General features: G+C 33.1%; 2 protein-coding genes and 2 non-coding genes across 5 annotated transcripts in view; 3 read left to right on the plus strand and 1 right to left on the minus strand.

The window, feature by feature from the left end:
* The window catches only part of LOC115234411 (RNA exonuclease 5), a 4258-nt gene extending 3811 nt beyond the window's left edge, over positions 1-447 (plus strand). For both annotated transcript variants that reach the window (XM_029805466.1, XM_029805475.1), the window contains one exon: positions 1-447. In XM_029805466.1, the coding sequence (XP_029661326.1) occupies positions 1-220 (220 nt within the window). In that variant the 3' untranslated portion in view covers positions 221-447.
* A 168-nt stretch (positions 448-615) lies between these two features.
* On the minus strand, positions 616-8853 carry LOC115234483 (protein PFC0760c-like). Its single transcript, XM_029805609.1, is given in 7 exon segments — positions 616-3248; positions 3250-5974; positions 6182-6274; positions 6409-6519; positions 6710-6969; positions 7052-7394; positions 8587-8853. Coding segments are annotated over 7 exon segments (6000 nt in total). The 5' UTR covers positions 8636-8853; the 3' UTR covers positions 616-829.
* Positions 8854-9649: 796 nt separating this feature from the next.
* On the plus strand, positions 9650-9722 carry Trnak-cuu. The gene has a single exon. It is a non-coding gene; the product is annotated as a tRNA-Lys (tRNA).
* Positions 9723-12743: 3021 nt separating this feature from the next.
* Trnak-cuu lies at positions 12744-12816 on the plus strand. The gene has a single exon. It is a non-coding gene; the product is annotated as a tRNA-Lys (tRNA).
* Positions 12817-18928: the final 6112 nt, after the last annotated feature.

The raw sequence follows: 18928 nt of genomic DNA on the forward strand, positions 1-18928 counted from the left end.
CGTATTATGTCATGTGAGAATTAAAGAAGAACAATTGAAAGACGAGCAGATAAATAAAACGTTGCACACTGTGAATAAATGGAGCCGCAAGCTTTGGCAGCATAATGCGATAAACAGCCTTGCATGCGTGATATTTGGTGGACAGAATAATGCTGCGAACGGTGCCTGTTTCTTGAATATCAAAACAGAAGTGTCACCAGATCTTGTTATACGAGCTTAGAAAACTCAACGATTCGTTGCTCTGGATCTATTTCGATTATTAAATAACCTATGAAAACGAAAAAGAAACTGATCTTATCAATATGGAATACAAAAGTGCAAAGAAATCCGTTCATAGCTATGTATCAGTTCGGATACAATTGTACAAATAAGTATTGTTGATAGCTATTTTATATTCTTGATCTTTTTTGTATTATGTATTTTGTTTGGTAAAAAAATTATCAAATTATTTGCAGAATATATTTATTTGTATAACATGTTTTATATATATATAGAACACGAATCTTTTACAAAAAAGAGAAAAAATGAATCAGAAGTATATTCAATGTATTTATATATATGCAATAAGCATGCTTATCACATATATATAAATACATTGAACATTACAAAATTATATTAACACAAACAAACGAAAGATACAGCATCGCTCTCAATGTTATTTCTTGATAACATTGATATATTATTTTATTCTAGATAACACTGATTGCTCAAAACATGTCAAATAGTGATAAAAGTCGTATACGTAAATAGTAACTTATTTTTATATTAATTTATTATAAAGTTTGTTGAATTTATGAAATATTGAAATGAAACTTAAAAATAATCAAATTCAAAATGCATTATTAAAAAATCGGCTATTTGATGTTGCTCGCTGCTTTTCAAGATACATTTTGTAAGCCGAAACCGGTTCCCGATTGTTCCTATCAAGCATACGTTGCCTGAACGAAGCTGCTGCGGAGCTACTTTTTGACGATTGTTTCTTAGCCTTCCGCATATTTATTACAGTGAATTGCGTGGTGCTACCAGACGAGCTCAATGCAAGGATGCCATCGTCCCTTGCAGTCGTCGCCTTCGATTTTGAACTGTGTCCCGACAATGACGTAATCTGTTCCTGGTTTTGCGACAATTTCTGTCTTTTTTTCGCTCTCGTTGGCAGATCCGTAAGATTTTCGACCACGTCGTCCGGAAGTCGTTTTACTCTACCTGTAGACGATGGTAAAAAGTCGTTCTTCTCAATAACTTTTTTTCTTTGTTTTTTGTCAGGAATCTTTAAAACTTGTTCCTGAATCGTATTTTCAACATTTTCTCGCTTTTTCTTCTTTAATTCTTTCTTAGCTCTAACGCGCATCTCTGCAGCATGGATAGCTTCTAGTGCTTCATCCCGTGCTTTAGCAAAAACAGCGTTTTTGGATTTAATCGTGTCTGACGCAATATTTTGTAGTTTATTAGATGCCGGACTCTTATCGGATTTTAATTTCGAAATTCCAACTTGTAACGGCGAAGTTTTCTCTTCCTTCTTCTTCTTTTTCTTTAATAACTTTTCCGACACAATTTCTTTACTTTCCGCTGTCTTTTGCCGTTTAGATTTGTTTTCGACAGCTATGTTCGCGGGTAAATCCAACTCTAAACTATCTACAATTTCATAATTTTTCCTCTTGCGTTGCGCTAACTCCGTTTTGTTTTTGCGAATATTCTTTTGAGGTACATTCTCTTCGTTTACATTTTTGTCTTGTTCAATTACGCTAAATTGCTTCTTCTTCAGTTTTTTTTCTTTTTCATTAATTTGACTATCTTTGCAAGTATCATCTTCTATAATTGGTAGCTGTGCAGGTTTAACACGTTTCTTCTTTTTAGGAGCATCTGATTCCACCATGTCTTCAGATAAGGTTTTATCGATAATATTTTCGCTCGAAATATCTTCTGTTTGCGCCTTACATTTCTTCTGTTTCTTTCTACGCTTCTGTATGGCATCATCATCACTAGGCGGAGTTACCAGATTAGGTATTTCCTTTTCATCATTTTCTAACTTTGTTTTAATTTGCGCAATATCTTTTGCCTTTTTAACAGGTAATAGTTTTTTCTTTCCTGAATCGATTTCTATGTCCAATTTTAATGTTGGCACACTCTCACTTAATTTATCTTTTCTAAGATATCTTATTGTAGGTGATTCAGTATGAGTAATATTTATTGTTTTGTGTAATTCACCCATCTTGGAAAGTTTCGGTTTCGAGAGCCCTGCTTTTTCTACAGCTTCCGCTAGGTCGGATGGTAGACTGTTATTAAGTTCTTTTTCATTACTTATACGATTAAACTCTCTCAAACTGATGTCCTCTTTTAATATAGAATCCTTCTTCGATTTCTTTTTCTTAAACGAAGTATCCTGTGTTGTTTTTGTATTATCTATCTTGGTATCCTTAATTTCCGAAATTCTTCCGAATGTTTTAAGTGTTTCATTAAACTCGAATTTCTGTGTACAAGTATCAAGTTTTGGAGTACTACATTCCATTGATAAGCGCGATTTTGGCAACTTTTTTGTAGATGTTATTTCAGATTTATTTACTTCTTCTGTTACATTTTGTTCTGTTACATCTTTCGGAGAAAATTGTACATTCGATTTCTTTTTCTTCTTAATTGACGAGTTAGGTGTATCTAATAAAATAGTATCTTCATTTTGTTGCATACAAGATTTATTTTTAATCAACGAGTCTGAATTTGACATATCCAATAAAATGGTTTTATTTTCCATTATATCGGATTTTTTCTTCTTGATATCTCGCTTTATTTTTGTGGATTTTATTTCAGGCGAAGACATTTTTGTGTTAAAGCGAAGCGGAGTATATTTAATAGATTTTTCTTCTGTATCTCCTGCTTCGTCTAATATATCATCATCAATTTCTTCTGTATCTCCTCCTTCGTCCAATATATCATCTCTTTCATTTTTTACTTCCATATTTTCCACATCTATGTACGCTTGTTCATAATTTTTATCTTTTATTTCCTTTTTTTTTGCAACTTTATTCTCTTCTTTTACACTTTGCTTATTTTCGCTTTCATCGTCCACTTCCTCCTCTTCTGCATCTCCGGCTTCTTCCATATTTTGCTTATTTTCCTCTTCACTATTACTTTCCTCCTTTTCTTCGTTATCATCATCATCATCTTCATCATCTTCTTCTATTTCATCATCATTAACTATAAAATCTGCGAGATCTGAACCATCATCATCAGGATCTGAAACTTCCGATTCTGAAGCTCGCGGGTACATTATCATCAGAAAACTTTTGTTCTTTTCCATCCAGATTATATTCTCTCTTGATATCAGAATGTATTGATGTATTAATATTAGTACTATTATCAGTATCACTGCTTGTTGTTGCAAATAGAAAATTTGGAATTCCACTTTCATCACTGCTATCCGATTCCTCATCAAGATCTGATCCCGTACATACTATTGAAGAATAACTTTTACTTTCAAAATTCATAGCTGGTATAACTATTTCGCTATTATCGCTTTCATCATCATTTAAATGTGTTGGTGTTTTGGCGTTCAAGTTTGACAAGTTTTTTTCTTCAGATTCACTTGTATCTGCATCTTTATTTTGTAATTTATTCAAGGAACGCTTTTTCTTTGGTGATTTTTTTCTTAAATCTTTTTTTGCATCTGTGCTATCTAATTCTTTCCCCGAGTAATCCTCTGGAGATTCATTTATAGAAATATTCTGCATAGCTTTATCTCCTTGCCTTGAAGGCGTATTTTTTGTTGAAGATTTATTTAATGATTTTCTTCTTTCCGTCAATTTTGATAAAGATTTATTTTTCTTATTTTCTTGCAAACTTCTGTTTAATTCATTTGCTTTATCTTCAATTTCATCTGATTCATCATGTATTTTAAATGATTGTTCCCTGTCTTTTGCAACAGTTTGTCCTGATTTGTTTAATCTGGAAACAGGTCGGTCATTATTTTGATTTGAAACTGTTTCAAACTCATTTATAGATTTATTTACAGCCGCGATTAAATCGTCCTCATCTTCCATAGAACTAGGTAAAGAATCCTTATATTTTCCAATCACATTTTTTAATCTTATAATTGAATTAATTGCTTTATTATCACGATCTATTTCTTCTTCCTCTATCATAATCAACGATTTTTTATCACGACTCTCCACCTTTGCGTCTACGCGATTCTCTAATAATTCTTCATTTATCGTAGGCAATTGTTTAGCAATTATTTGTTCATGATCCATTGTCTTCGCATCTAATCGGCTCTTTAATAACATGGTATCGTCGGAATCATATTCGAAAGATTCTGCTTCTTTTGCAGTTTTCATGTTTTCAGCAGCCAACCACGCCTTCTTATCCACCAAAACAAGATCACATTCAGCTTCGCTTTCACTTTCTGGTTCCTTCAATAACTGAGAATTAGAGTGTACTGAGTTGACGTCAACATCAATTTCCTCCTCAATCTTTTTTTTGTTCGAGTTGTCGTTAGAAGTATCATGAAATACACTAATACCAACACTAACATTACGATCGGTATTCATATTTGTATCGTTCTGGTTTTCCAATCGCAAATTCTCTTTTTCTTTCTCTAAATATATATTATCTGTACTTTTCCGTTTTAAATCTTGTTTTATAGTATTTTTGTGGTTACTTTTTGCTTCTGCTCTTTTAGATGGCATATTTATTGTGAATTTTTCAGAAGCTTCTGTTACATTAGAAGGTTGAGTATCTTGAATTACTGCATTATCCTCATTCGATTCATTGGATTCGGATTTACTTGTCTCCAGGGCAGCATTGGAGGATTCTAGAACTGTTTCTATTGCTTGCTTAGAGTTTCTCCGTTCTTGTTTCGTAAAATCAGTACTATTAATAATATTATCCTGAGTTATAACTGACCGTTTCTCTATTATATTGGATTGATCATTAGAATTTTTATTAATTGATGACATAACTATTAAATCCATTGAATCAGAAATGAGCATAGAATGAGGCATGTTTGAGGAAGCTTCGTTTTCATCCTGATACGAGCTTTGCTCTTCTAACACTAATTTCATTTCGTTGTCATCAATTATGGAAATAGAACTCAAACTTTTCTTGTTATCACTTTCCTGTTTTGTTTTACTTTGCTTCTTAGATAAACATGAAATTTTATTCAATTCAATCTTGTTAGAATCTTTATTGATGTCAGTATCCGTAATAATATGCTCTGTTTTATCGACTTTATCTAATTTAGTGATCTCTTCCATTATGTTTTCAGTAGATTTACTTATCTGTTTAATAGGTGTTTTATTTTTCGCAATAACTTTATCAACTAATCCTATATCTTCTTGTTGTGATAAAATTGATTTATTTATATCGTTTGTAGTTGATTTACTGTCTGCTTCATGTACCAAACTCTGTCTTTTAGTCGTATCATTAACCGAAGGATAATCTAAACATTCTTGCTTACATGTTAAATCTGAACTTAAAGAGTCTGTAGAAATATCCATCTTTTCCTCAATGCCATCAATAACTTCTTTGGACAGAATGCCGTGTTTCATTGTAGCTTCTATGGATTCTTTCGAGTGACGTCGTTTGTTTAAGCTTGACTCATTTTTGATAAATTTAGTTTCCTTCTCATTTGATGATTTATTCGCAAATATTGGAGCCGGAGATTTCGTACTTAGTGATATTACATTAGTAATAGGTTGTATGTTGCTTTCTAACGTGTCATTAATAATATTCAGAGTTTGATTTTCCTTGTTACTCGGACTTTCTTCTTGCTCTTCAACAGAAGTATTCAATAAGTTTTCAACCTTAATCATTAACTCCTTTGTGAGCGATTTTTTTAATGACATTTCTGTTCCTGATGAATTTTTAATTATTTCCAGTTTGTCTTCTTCTTTAGAATTTGAAAGATTTGAAAAACTGTCCTGTGTGGACACTTCAGTTGCACTATTACCAGATGATAGATTTTCCTCAGATTTGCATTCTTCAACTATTGCAAATGTAAAAAAAAAAAATACATAAATTTTAATTTGTATCATCTTATATGATTTGATATAAACTTAAATAGTTGCAATACAGGTAGTAAATCTAATACAATTAATTTGAGATGTAATAGATGTAACATATTTTTTAAAGATATAAATATAATTATAATATTTAAAATTATAGGGGAGAAAACATTTTCGGCTTTACTTACCAAGAATGATTTCATTGTCTTCTATTATTTTATCAGTATGTTTATCGTGTATGTCATCTTTTTTCTTTGATAGTTGAGAAATTTTATCTGATTCTGAATATGTGAAAAGATGAAACAGTATTAATATATAAAAAATATATAAAAATAGAGATTTAGTAAGATAAAAATATTTCTGTTTTCCTTTTTCAAAAAATTAATTGTATATTGGAAATTCTATAAGTGTTTACCATGACTGTTATCCTCTTCAATATCATTTTTATGTATACTTTGACGTTTTTTGTTAATTCTTTGGCTTTCTTGGGAACGTAATGCTTTATCTGGAGAAGAATCTGAGTTTCCTACAATGTATTTAACAAAATAGATTTGTTATAAATTTTGATTATTCATATAAACATTACATAAATTGCAATAATATAATAAATTGTAATAATATAACATACATATTAGATATTAAACTATGCTAATATGCTCACATGTGGTTTTAAACATATATAGATCTTCTTGTTAGACACAACTTTAAAAAATTACCTGAATTTGTAAATTCATCAGCCTCAACTATTGTAGTATCCAAACGTACATAAGGTATAAGATTCTTTTTTTCATTTTCCTCTTTAACTGGAGATTCTGGCATTACTAGAGATACCCGTTTACGTGTTATAATTGGTGTGCCAGGATGACTTCTATTTTGCTCGGATAAAGATTCTGGATCGACAGAACTAGCTCTTGTTCTACGTGTAGTTCTAACCACTGGTGATTTTGTCTCAGAACCAGCTCGTATAAGACGCTTACTAATAATTATTTCAAATAAAACATATTACATCAAATAGTTTCATACATATATTGTGTACTTTATTAAATATAATGCTATACCTTGCCGCTCGAGTGTTGACTTTAGTAGGTGTACCAGAAGTTACAGCAGCCAAACTGCTCCTTGTAGTTCTCTTCTTAGGTGTCCCTAAGACATCGATGTCTGTTGATTCACTGATATCTGAAGAAATGGAAGCTTTCCTAGTACGCTCTTTCAATGTTTCCGAGACAATATTATCCATGGTCGCTGTTCTACTTCTGGTGTTCCTGATTGGTTGACTACTGCTGATGCTACCAGTATCACTTTCAGAAGAATTTGGTGAATATTTAACCTTTATTCTGCTGCTACGGCGCAATGGAGAATTCACAGTAGAATGTATATTAAGCTTCTGAATTCGCGTACGACCTGTGGCAACAACACATAAAATAATAAGAAACTAAGCTGTTTAAATCAAGACAATATAAAAATAAGATCTTCTGAAAGTAACAGTTCAGGTAACAATATCCAATTTTGAATCTTAGCAACACTTTGTATTCTTATATATATTTAAATAGTGAAGGAAAGTAATACGTTTGTAACTCTTTCTTTATGTTTATATAAAAAATATCTATATATTAGGTCTACTGGAAAGTTCTGTCCGTTTTTGGAATAAAACAAAATACAAATTTTTATTACCGTCAATAAACTTTATTAAATAATGTAATTGCCATTATTATTAATGATTTCTTGCCAGCGTGAGGGCAATTTGTATATCCCTTTTTCGAAAAATGTTTTATCTTTTGATGCGAAAAATTGAACCAGTGCTTGTTTGATATCTTCTTCATTTTTGAATTTTTTGCCCCTCAAAAAATTTTGTAAGGACAAAAACAAGTGATAGTCGGAGGGTGCTAAGTCCGGGGAATATGGTGGATGCGACAGAATTTTCCAGCCTAGTTCTGCAATTTTTTGACGAGTATCCAAAGCAGCATGTGGCCTGGCATTATCATGATGCAGTATGATGTTCTTCCTATTGTACATCGCCGGCCTCTTTTCTTGGACTGCTGTATTTAAATTATCCAGTTGCTGACAATACTTCTCCGAATAATGGCAATTACATTATTTAATAAAGTTTATTGACGGTAATAAAAATTTGTATTTTGTTTTATTCCAAAAACGGACAGAACTTTCCGGTAGACCTGATATTATAGATTGTCTTCTAAAAAAAAGAAACTCACTAATGAATCAGTCAAGACTAAGTATAGAAGTTACATGCTCATCCAAACTAATAGCACATAACGTGAATATTGAATCAAATCAACGATATATTGTGAGTTACAGGTCAAAGGGAAAAATAAACAAGTCATCAATATCTTCGAAAGCGACAAGATATTTTAGCAAGCAATGATAGCGATCCTGGGAAATCTGCAGAGAGATCCAAGGAAATCGTTAAAAGAGGGAAAAAAAAGAATAAAGAGAGAAAATTGACTTGCGCCACGTTTCCCGATGCGATCGATGACGATGACGGTAGCCGGCGTGAAATGATGTCGAATCGACCGTTTCAATCAACCGTCTTGCGTGTCTTGTGCGCGCAATGTGCGAAAAAACGACTCATACAAACCTGTTTTCGGCTCTGCATCGTCGTCCGAATCTCTGGTGGAGCGCGGCATCCTCGCAATTATATATATCGCGCTAATAAAATAATCTCTTTCGCAGAAAGTAAGAAAGATATGCACGTGGCGGGCGCCGATGAAGAAAGGTTATCAGAAACCACGTGTTTTATCGCCGATACGAATTTCGAAAGTTCACCGAGAGCGACAGAGCCGACAATCGATGGACGACACGACGACACCGATTTTCCGTTGTCCCGCGCGCGATGCGCAGACACCTACCGGTAAATATCCGCGATAGATCAGGATCTTTCCTTGGAATCGACTTTATCGATTAAGGAAAAATATTGTAACGTACCGCGCGCAGTCGCCGCTAGGTGTTATAATTCGCAAAGAACTTCAGAGGGATTAAATTCAATTTCGTTCTGTACGCGTAACGAAACGTTTGCAGAAATGATGAAAAGTTTTCGCGCCTTTTATTTCTCTGAACGGGAATTGCATCTTAAGGAGATATTCGAAGGTAAACTGAAAGAATTCGAGCAAACTTTCTCTTTCTATTGGAATATATCGGTAAGTTATTAAAATACATCTCCAGCATTTTGATGTTCTCGATCATATATATATTATATGTAAACAATACAAAAGAAAATTGACGCCCATAAGGGGCATATTGTTGTTGCGTGATCATTCTCTACAGATTTTCATAATTATATTAAGATATGATTATAATGATATTATAAGGCCGCTTTAGGCGATTTTTAATTCGCCACAAAATTCGGAACAGAATTCAATTTACAACTTTGTGTGTCGTATCATGCAGAAAATATATTTGAAGAAGTAAAATACATATCTACATATATACAAACATACCGAAATATACACAAATATATATAATATATTAGCAAATGCGGTATATATAAAATTATAAATAGAATACTGTCTTGAATTTTATCGAACATTATCGTTTAAAGTCAATTTAATATACGAAAATTTTTTTACGATAATATTCATAATTAATATTTAACTAATTTCTATGCACTTCAAAATATTTTTTCAGAATGGTATTTTCGTCAAGCCCGGCTAGCTCAGTCGGTAGAGCATGAGACTCTTAATCTCAGGGTCGTGGGTTCGAGCCCCACGTTGGGCGCGTTTTTTTTTTATTTTAAGTGATACGATTAATCGCGAGATTAATCATCGTATAGTTAAGGATCTCGGTATTAATATGAGCAATAAAGATGAGTCATCATCAATGTTTCCAAGATTCTCTTCCGCCTTATTCTTGTTTCAATCTTGAGGTCGACATTTAGTTTTCGAAGGAACAAACGGGCAAACGCGAACTACAAGTAACGTCACCTCCATTAATCTTCCTCCTGCTCGGATTAGATTTAACCTAAGGGATTCTCACGATCTTGTCTCGACCGAAATTACGATCGCGACCTCTTCGTGACTCTGCATCATGAAAGCTGATTCATCTCGAAGGGGAACAATCCGGAATAATTGAAAATAGAACACATAAAATATTTAATAAATCAAATAATTTATGTACCAACTCTATGGAATCTATTATTACATTAAATCTATATTGAAATAGTACTTGTTGGTAACAGCAACCAAGATTGTATAATGATTAATTAATTACGTAATACTTCTTTTTCCTTTCTCTCGAGGCGAAACGTGATTATGCGTTTGCGCCAATTGCAGAGCAATGCTATTGACGCGCATGTTTCGAGCCGCGAGCTTGAAGATAGGCAACGAACAATAATCCGACAAAGAATAATGGATAGCAATGAGGTATTGTCCCGTGTCGCTTTCAACGAGTCCAATTAAAGCGCGTCCTTCCGTCGGCTTAAAGTCAGAGACGCGGTGGAGTTTTTTCACCGGCAACGAGTGGGATGGAGAATTGTGTAACCCTAGGTTTCAATAATAAAAGTCTCGTTACGTTTTGCGTTTACGCTCGCTATAAATTATCACGTTTCCCGTCCGAATGTTTTTTTTTGTCCGATAGCGATTGCGCGTCGCGGAATAATTAAAGCATAACGAATTGACAATGTGGTAAAATTCGTATTGATTTTCCCGCGACCTTTTCTGTTCCCAACAATATATCATATTTACCGATATTATATTAGGTCTACCGGAAAGTTCTGTCCGTTTTTGGAATAAAACAAAATACAAATTTTTATTACCGTCAATAAACTTTATTAAATAATGTAATTGCCATTATTATTAATGATTTCTTGCCAGCGTGAGGGCAATTTGTATATCCCTTTTTCGAAAAATGTTTTATCTTTTGATGCGAAAAATTGAACCAGTGCTTGTTTGATATCTTCTTCATTTTTGAATTTTTTGCCCCTCAAAAAATTTTGTAAGGACAAAAACAAGTGATAGTCGGAGGGTGCTAAGTCCGGGGAATATGGTGGATGCGACAGAATTTTCCAGCCTAGTTCTGCAATTTTTTGACGAGTATCCAAAGCAGCATGTGGCCTGGCATTATCATGATGCAGTATGATGTTCTTCCTATTGTACATCGCCGGCCTCTTTTCTTGGACTGCTGTATTTAAATTATCCAGTTGCTGACAATACTTCTCCGAATAATGGCAATTACATTATTTAATAAAGTTTATTGACGGTAATAAAAATTTGTATTTTGTTTTATTCCAAAAACGGACAGAACTTTCCGGTAGACCTGATATTATAGATTGTCTTCTAAAAAAAAGAAACTCACTAATGAATCAGTCAAGACTAAGTATAGAAGTTACATGCTCATCCAAACTAATAGCACATAACGTGAATATTGAATCAAATCAACGATATATTGTGAGTTACAGGTCAAAGGGAAAAATAAACAAGTCATCAATATCTTCGAAAGCGACAAGATATTTTAGCAAGCAATGATAGCGATCCTGGGAAATCTGCAGAGAGATCCAAGGAAATCGTTAAAAGAGGGAAAAAAAAGAATAAAGAGAGAAAATTGACTTGCGCCACGTTTCCCGATGCGATCGATGACGATGACGGTAGCCGGCGTGAAATGATGTCGAATCGACCGTTTCAATCAACCGTCTTGCGTGTCTTGTGCGCGCAATGTGCGAAAAAACGACTCATACAAACCTGTTTTCGGCTCTGCATCGTCGTCCGAATCTCTGGTGGAGCGCGGCATCCTCGCAATTATATATATCGCGCTAATAAAATAATCTCTTTCGCAGAAAGTAAGAAAGATATGCACGTGGCGGGCGCCGATGAAGAAAGGTTATCAGAAACCACGTGTTTTATCGCCGATACGAATTTCGAAAGTTCACCGAGAGCGACAGAGCCGACAATCGATGGACGACACGACGACACCGATTTTCCGTTGTCCCGCGCGCGATGCGCAGACACCTACCGGTAAATATCCGCGATAGATCAGGATCTTTCCTTGGAATCGACTTTATCGATTAAGGAAAAATATTGTAACGTACCGCGCGCAGTCGCCGCTAGGTGTTATAATTCGCAAAGAACTTCAGAGGGATTAAATTCAATTTCGTTCTGTACGCGTAACGAAACGTTTGCAGAAATGATGAAAAGTTTTCGCGCCTTTTATTTCTCTGAACGGGAATTGCATCTTAAGGAGATATTCGAAGGTAAACTGAAAGAATTCGAGCAAACTTTCTCTTTCTATTGGAATATATCGGTAAGTTATTAAAATACATCTCCAGCATTTTGATGTTCTCGATCATATATATATTATATGTAAACAATACAAAAGAAAATTGACGCCCATAAGGGGCATATTGTTGTTGCGTGATCATTCTCTACAGATTTTCATAATTATATTAAGATATGATTATAATGATATTATAAGGCCGCTTTAGGCGATTTTTAATTCGCCACAAAATTCGGAACAGAATTCAATTTACAACTTTGTGTGTCGTATCATGCAGAAAATATATTTGAAGAAGTAAAATACATATCTACATATATACAAACATACCGAAATATACACAAATATATATAATATATTAGCAAATGCGGTATATATAAAATTATAAATAGAATACTGTCTTGAATTTTATCGAACATTATCGTTTAAAGTCAATTTAATATACGAAAATTTTTTTACGATAATATTCATAATTAATATTTAACTAATTTCTATGCACTTCAAAATATTTTTTCAGAATGCTATTTTCGTCAAGCCCGGCTAGCTCAGTCGGTAGAGCATGAGACTCTTAATCTCAGGGTCGTGGGTTCGAGCCCCACGTTGGGCGAGTTTTTTTTTTATTATGTATGTATATATATGTATATAAGAATTGTATAATATTATGAAACAACTTCCTCTTCTAATTTATTTTATTTTTACAAGGAGAGCGCAAAACAAGGATGAATATCTTATGCCGTACTCTTCACCATGGTGATTCTTTATCAACACTAATCATCCGTCTACGAATTAGAGACACATGCGATATAAGGTGACTGCATAAGGTGAAAGGCCGTCCCTGATCAAGTAAGGAATTTGTTTCTTTCTTGGCTGATTTACCAGCGCGCACGCGTGTGTTTTTGTCGAAGTTTAAGAATACGCGTGTAGTCCACGAAGGACTCGTACACTGATGAGAAAAAAGATATTTTTTTAGATTGACTTTGGCCCGTTTGCGGCTGCCACCATAATCTCTAATCAGTATAGCGACGAACAGTTATCGAGGCTATATCGTCCATTTCAGCTATGTTATAATTTCATGAAGCAATTTATTAGAAAAGTTTGTTTTATATTTAGAAATCACAATATATTTAATATCGTATATAGTGACAATTAGCAATAATGATCGATATGAGAGATTGCAAAATTTCAGAAAAATAATAATGTCTATATGAAGTGAATGCGATATGAAATAATTTTCAACGTTACAATTGTGACACTTATATTATTTTTCTTTAAGATTTAATAATTCTTAGATAAATAATTATCTCATTTTTTAAAATGATTTTATAATAGTCGTTAAATAGAATATGAAAAATATAATACAATTAATTACTTATTATTAAATAACAAGGTATATTATATCACACGTTTTTGTTTCTATTCAGAATACAACACGTGTTGTCTATTAGATTGTTTCCGGCTATTAGATTGTTTAATCTAACGTAATAATCGAATTTCGTGTGCTTTGGATTACATATTATTTCATAGAAATAAAAAAAAATACGTTAAGGAGTCGAAATAATTTAGCAGATATAATAATCAAGATCCAGACTAATTGAACATTTGCTGTATTCAATCAAGACGTCGAACCAAGCACGATTCATCTCAATTACACGCGAGAGATTCTAGCGTATCATTAAGTTCAGTCTCGAATCATTTCGCATGCCCCGCGGATGTGTACAGTAGCCCCATATAATGACGCGTGTATTATGTTTTTGCTTCCGACATCATCATTCATCTAAAGAGCAAAAACTCGGATTTGATAATTATAATCGAGAAAAAATTTTAATTTATAAATAAATATACATAAATGAACGAATTAAAAAATTATGATGAATATTTATATCTAGATAGATGTATAGAATATTTTCAAATTCGTGCTGATTATTTAATTTTAATAACAGATGCTCTCACGAATCCAGAGTAAATTTTTTTTTAAGAGAATAATTATTGAAAGACATAATGTATTGTGCTTCTCTCTCTCTTTCTTACTAAATAAATAAAATAAACAAATAAATAAATACCTTTTGTGCAATAAACAAAAGGTTCTTTTTTTTCTTCTGCGATAAATCAATAGATAGGGAGAGTTTATGTTAGCAGAGAATCAGAATACATTTTGTAAGCGTCATTTATCGTTCGTCTCAACACGCTTAAACTTCTAAATCATGCGTTTGCACTTTGATAACTTACAGTTCAATGTGTCTACATATGCATTCGTTTCGTTACGGTTCTGGTTATATTTATAATTTATAACGATTTTGCTAACAGGATTTAGTATGAAACATGATCCCTTGGTTGATGAACGAGAGGGATCGGGTCACGTACAAGCAACTTTGTTGATGTAATACGAATCGATGCGTACGCGCGCAAGAAGTAAGTAAGATAAGGAGCGTCGGGACGAAATCTCTCGCCGTGTCTGACTAAGCTGAGCGCTTACTACTTGCCGCTTTGATACGTTTGATACTTGCGCGGATTCATTCGTGATGTACAGTTTTTGGGCAACGATTGATTATAGCTGTAATATTTTGATAAGTATATATTTCGATAATACACATTTTTAATGTTTCACATTTATATTTCTCCGGGAATTCTGGATTAAATCGATTTCAATATACGAGTCCTTAAATTGCAAAGATTCTTAAACACTCCTGGTTCAAAGATCTTGCAAAGCTTGAAGTTTTTCCATAGCAACCTACTTTCGCGAACCATATTTTTCAGCTGCTATCGACTCCATGTCTATAACCGGATAACGTAGCTTGACCTAATTTCGTTAGGGCTGTACGCTTGCGTATTGTCGAATCGATATTATCCCGGTTGACAGGCGACAAATTCGACAATATATTTTTATAGATTTAGTTAACGAAAGAAATGGATGAGAAAAGATTCACTAATTAAGTTTTCCTTTATTAATAGAATTTTTAGAACATTACATTAAAAATATATAAATTTAATAAGATTAATTATCCTTTTTTTTTTATTTCTATTTCTTTTTATTAATCTATTATGCTTAAGTTAACATAATTATAAACATAATCAATATATGCATACATGTTGTATGCATATATTGATTATGTTTATAAATTATTCTAAATAAATTAAATAGAATAATAATATGTGTTATTTATGAAATATTAAACTTTGTTATTGATATTTTTCTTTGCTATTCATTAAAATATGTAATCAATATTTATTGCATGCCTTACGGGATGAATCACGACAAGTTGTTAGGAAGATAATGCCTTTCTTTATCAGTTTCTTCTCAGGAAGCTATGTGTCCCTTGACCTCCTCTTATTGCTTCTCGGATTGGATCGTATATTTCTTTATCTATCGTGCAGCGGATATGCCTCTGAATACCGTACAAGTTCATTTTGAGAAGCCGAGTATGATTATGTAACGGCATCCGTTTTATTGAAATCAGTTTAGGATTTTAAAATGTCGCGACGAATGAGTCATCCAATTATAAATCCTAAAAAGTTTAAAAAGAAACTTGTTTATTTCTTAACTCGCAATGTAATTTTAATAATTATCAACGAGAAATAGCAAACGTTATTATCAAACACTTCTTATATACAACACCGTACTGTTATCTATAACGTCGTGATCTAAAGTGCTAGTGTTGCAAATTATTACATTCACTCGCGGTATTACGAATCAATTGTTCAACCGAAAATGGTGTGCGAATTTGCGTTGAATTGATTGGCCTTCAACCCCGCGCCGATATTATGATTCGTGTCAATGTACCTTCGAACAATTAGAAAGCAAAACAAGACGATACAAAATGCTTATATATATTTATTTAAATTTAATCCTTTTATATACATTTATGCTTTTTTTTTTCTTCATATTCACGGTTGTTATATTTCGTGATCATTTTTTATTCCAAATTATATATACATCTTAATTATTTTAAATGTTATATATACATATTCTATGCGAAATATTATATAATTATCTGATTCTATATATTTTTATTATATAAAGAAATAGTAATAGAGGCTTATAATTATTATTGCGATTTAGAAACTATATCGATGAAACTGTAACTTTATGAGGGTATAGTTTTTATTAGGTAGGTCAGAATCAGTCGTGCTTTATTTTGGAAAGCCGATCTTAGCTATTTTTGTGAGTCTATCTTATCTAGGTCATGGGCATTTGGATAGAAGAGCCTGTTCTTTCTTCTCGTGTACGGTTAACTCGGATTTTAACTCGAGTCATTGACACGTCGAATGAAACGAGAGAAAAATGTCGATCAAAGACTTTTTAAGACACGATTTTTGAAACATTTCTCGCCTGTGTCATTTGGAGGAAGATAGAGAAAGAGAGAGAGAAAGAAAAATAGAAAAAGAAGGGGAAAAACATTTAATATTTTTTTATCCCGTCATAGTGTGTAAAAGCGTCGGGACATACCAGGCGTCTGCGCATCGCGCGAGCCGCGCTATGTATAGACGGTGATACGCCTGGGGCATCGGTTCCTTCGTGCGAATTATATGTATGTTCATTGCAGGGCCGGTCATCGGCCAAAGCGCATCGAGCCGCTTCTCGGGTGCGGAAACGTTGTTAAAAGAAACGTCTCATTCTCGAAAGTCGATGCGAGCGTGCAACCAAAGACGAAGGTACATTCGATTCGTCGGAAGAGATTTGTAATTCTCTCACGTTAGTGCTGTATGCTTTTATCGGCGCGTTTTTTTTTTTTTTTTTTAAAGATTACACAATCCGGTTACTTGAGGTAGATGAAGCGTCTTTATGATGAAAAATGTTGGAAGATTTAACAAAAATTGTGAGTGAAATTTGAATGTGAATGTTCAACGAGAAAGTGCAGTTTCTTCATCAGCTGTTTATCGGTTGTCAAATAAATTTAGATGTATTTTTCGATGAACGCGATCGATACAAGTTTGAGGAAGGATTGTGCTTGGGATCGGCAGTAGTTTTTCAACGGTGCGAATAATAAAAGGTAATCTCAAATCTACAAATTATTAAAAGATCTCGTCGATATATAACTCATATTACAATGCAGATTTTAAAAAAGTGTTACTATGATAATTTAAAATTAAATATTAAAAAAAAAAACAATTTTATGTGTGAAAAACGATTACATGTTAAAATTGACTAGAGTTTGTCTGTTATTAAAATTAAGCGCTGTTTGGCAAAACTGAAAAGTCCAAAAATTTTATTTTTAATACGATTGCATAATCGACTGTTTCACCTTCTTAGTAAAGCAAAATTATAATTTTTATCTAGCTAAACGCGCTTTATTTTTGAGCTAAATGCTATGCTTGGGAATCGAGATATATGTGTACTTGGACTGAATATACATATACATAAAGCGTTATCGCGTTTCTAACAATTTTCATGAGTTCTTTGTCGGTCACGATTTTGACTTGTAGAGTGTTCGTCGCTTGTGCTATTAAGGCAACATTTATCGAGCCAGAAATTTCGCGTGTTTGTCTGCCCGCGAAAAAATTATAAATTTCGGCATACATGAAACGGCAGCAGCGAGAGCCTGTTTACAGTGATGGTGCGAATAAACATTTGTTTTTCGCGCCGATTATCTTCACGGACTGGCGACCGAGGAAACACAGATTGTTTAATCGTAGATAATTATCCTTAAGGCCTACGTTAATTGTTCGCCGTATTTTCATTGTCGTGCCGACAATGTCAACGTCAAGTAAATTAGAAAAAATCATCAAGAAAACTGATTCTAACAATAAACGATTAAGGAAAAAAGGGAAAAAGTAAGGAACAAATAATTTTCCGCGATAAATTTAAAATTTAAGCTTTTCATTAAATGAAGAAGTTAAAATAATGATAGATCATACACATCGATAAAAACAATTATAAAATAAATAAATAATTTAATATTTAAATTTAGAAAATTTTTTTCTGTATGTAAACTGTGTAAACAATAATTCTAAATTTATATTTAAAAATAGTGTCAAGTAAAAAATACGAAAATCTTTTAATGATTCGTCGATTATTAATCGTATACATATATAAAGACGCACGTGGTCTTTTTTTTCGACTCGCGACATTCCTTTCTTCCCTCAAGTTTACCGATACTATCGATTCCAATGTTGATGCTACGCGGAAAATCACATCGCATGCAAATTATGCGATAATTTCCGTTGTCAGAGAGACGTGAGATATCGATTATTTTGCATTCTCAGAAAATGAAGTGCAATTGATAGCACTTTTCGAATTCTGGAAAACCACTTGACATTTCGTAGATTTGAATTTTAATTCTTTTTCATACAAAATTTTCTTTACACAAACACAATTTTTTATAATAGATTTTTTTCAAAAAATTGTGGCCCTGCAAATGTATATATTTTTTTTAAACCGAATCGGCACATAGCATTAAAGAGTTAAAACTCGAATAAGTTCATACTTAATATAAATTATGTCTTAAATATAAAATATGAAATTTGCAAATTACGAATTCTTGCGTCGAATATTTTAATCTTTAACTCAATATTATTGTACGGAGACCTCAGATCTCGAAATTACGACGATGGGACATCTCGCGAGGGACTGCCATATAAATACAATGCAAACGATTGTTCCGCGAATAATACGGAGCTTGTCGAAGACCCGCGTGATGCTTGCGTGGTAGCGATAAAATCGTTAGCAAGCTTCCCGATAATATCACGGGGTAGATTTGCCCGACCCGGTGCACAAACCCTCT

This window comes from Formica exsecta, unplaced genomic scaffold, assembly GCF_003651465.1.
Source record: "Formica exsecta isolate Colony F162 unplaced genomic scaffold, ASM365146v1 scaffold108, whole genome shotgun sequence".
NCBI lineage: Eukaryota > Metazoa > Arthropoda > Insecta > Hymenoptera > Formicidae > Formica > Formica exsecta.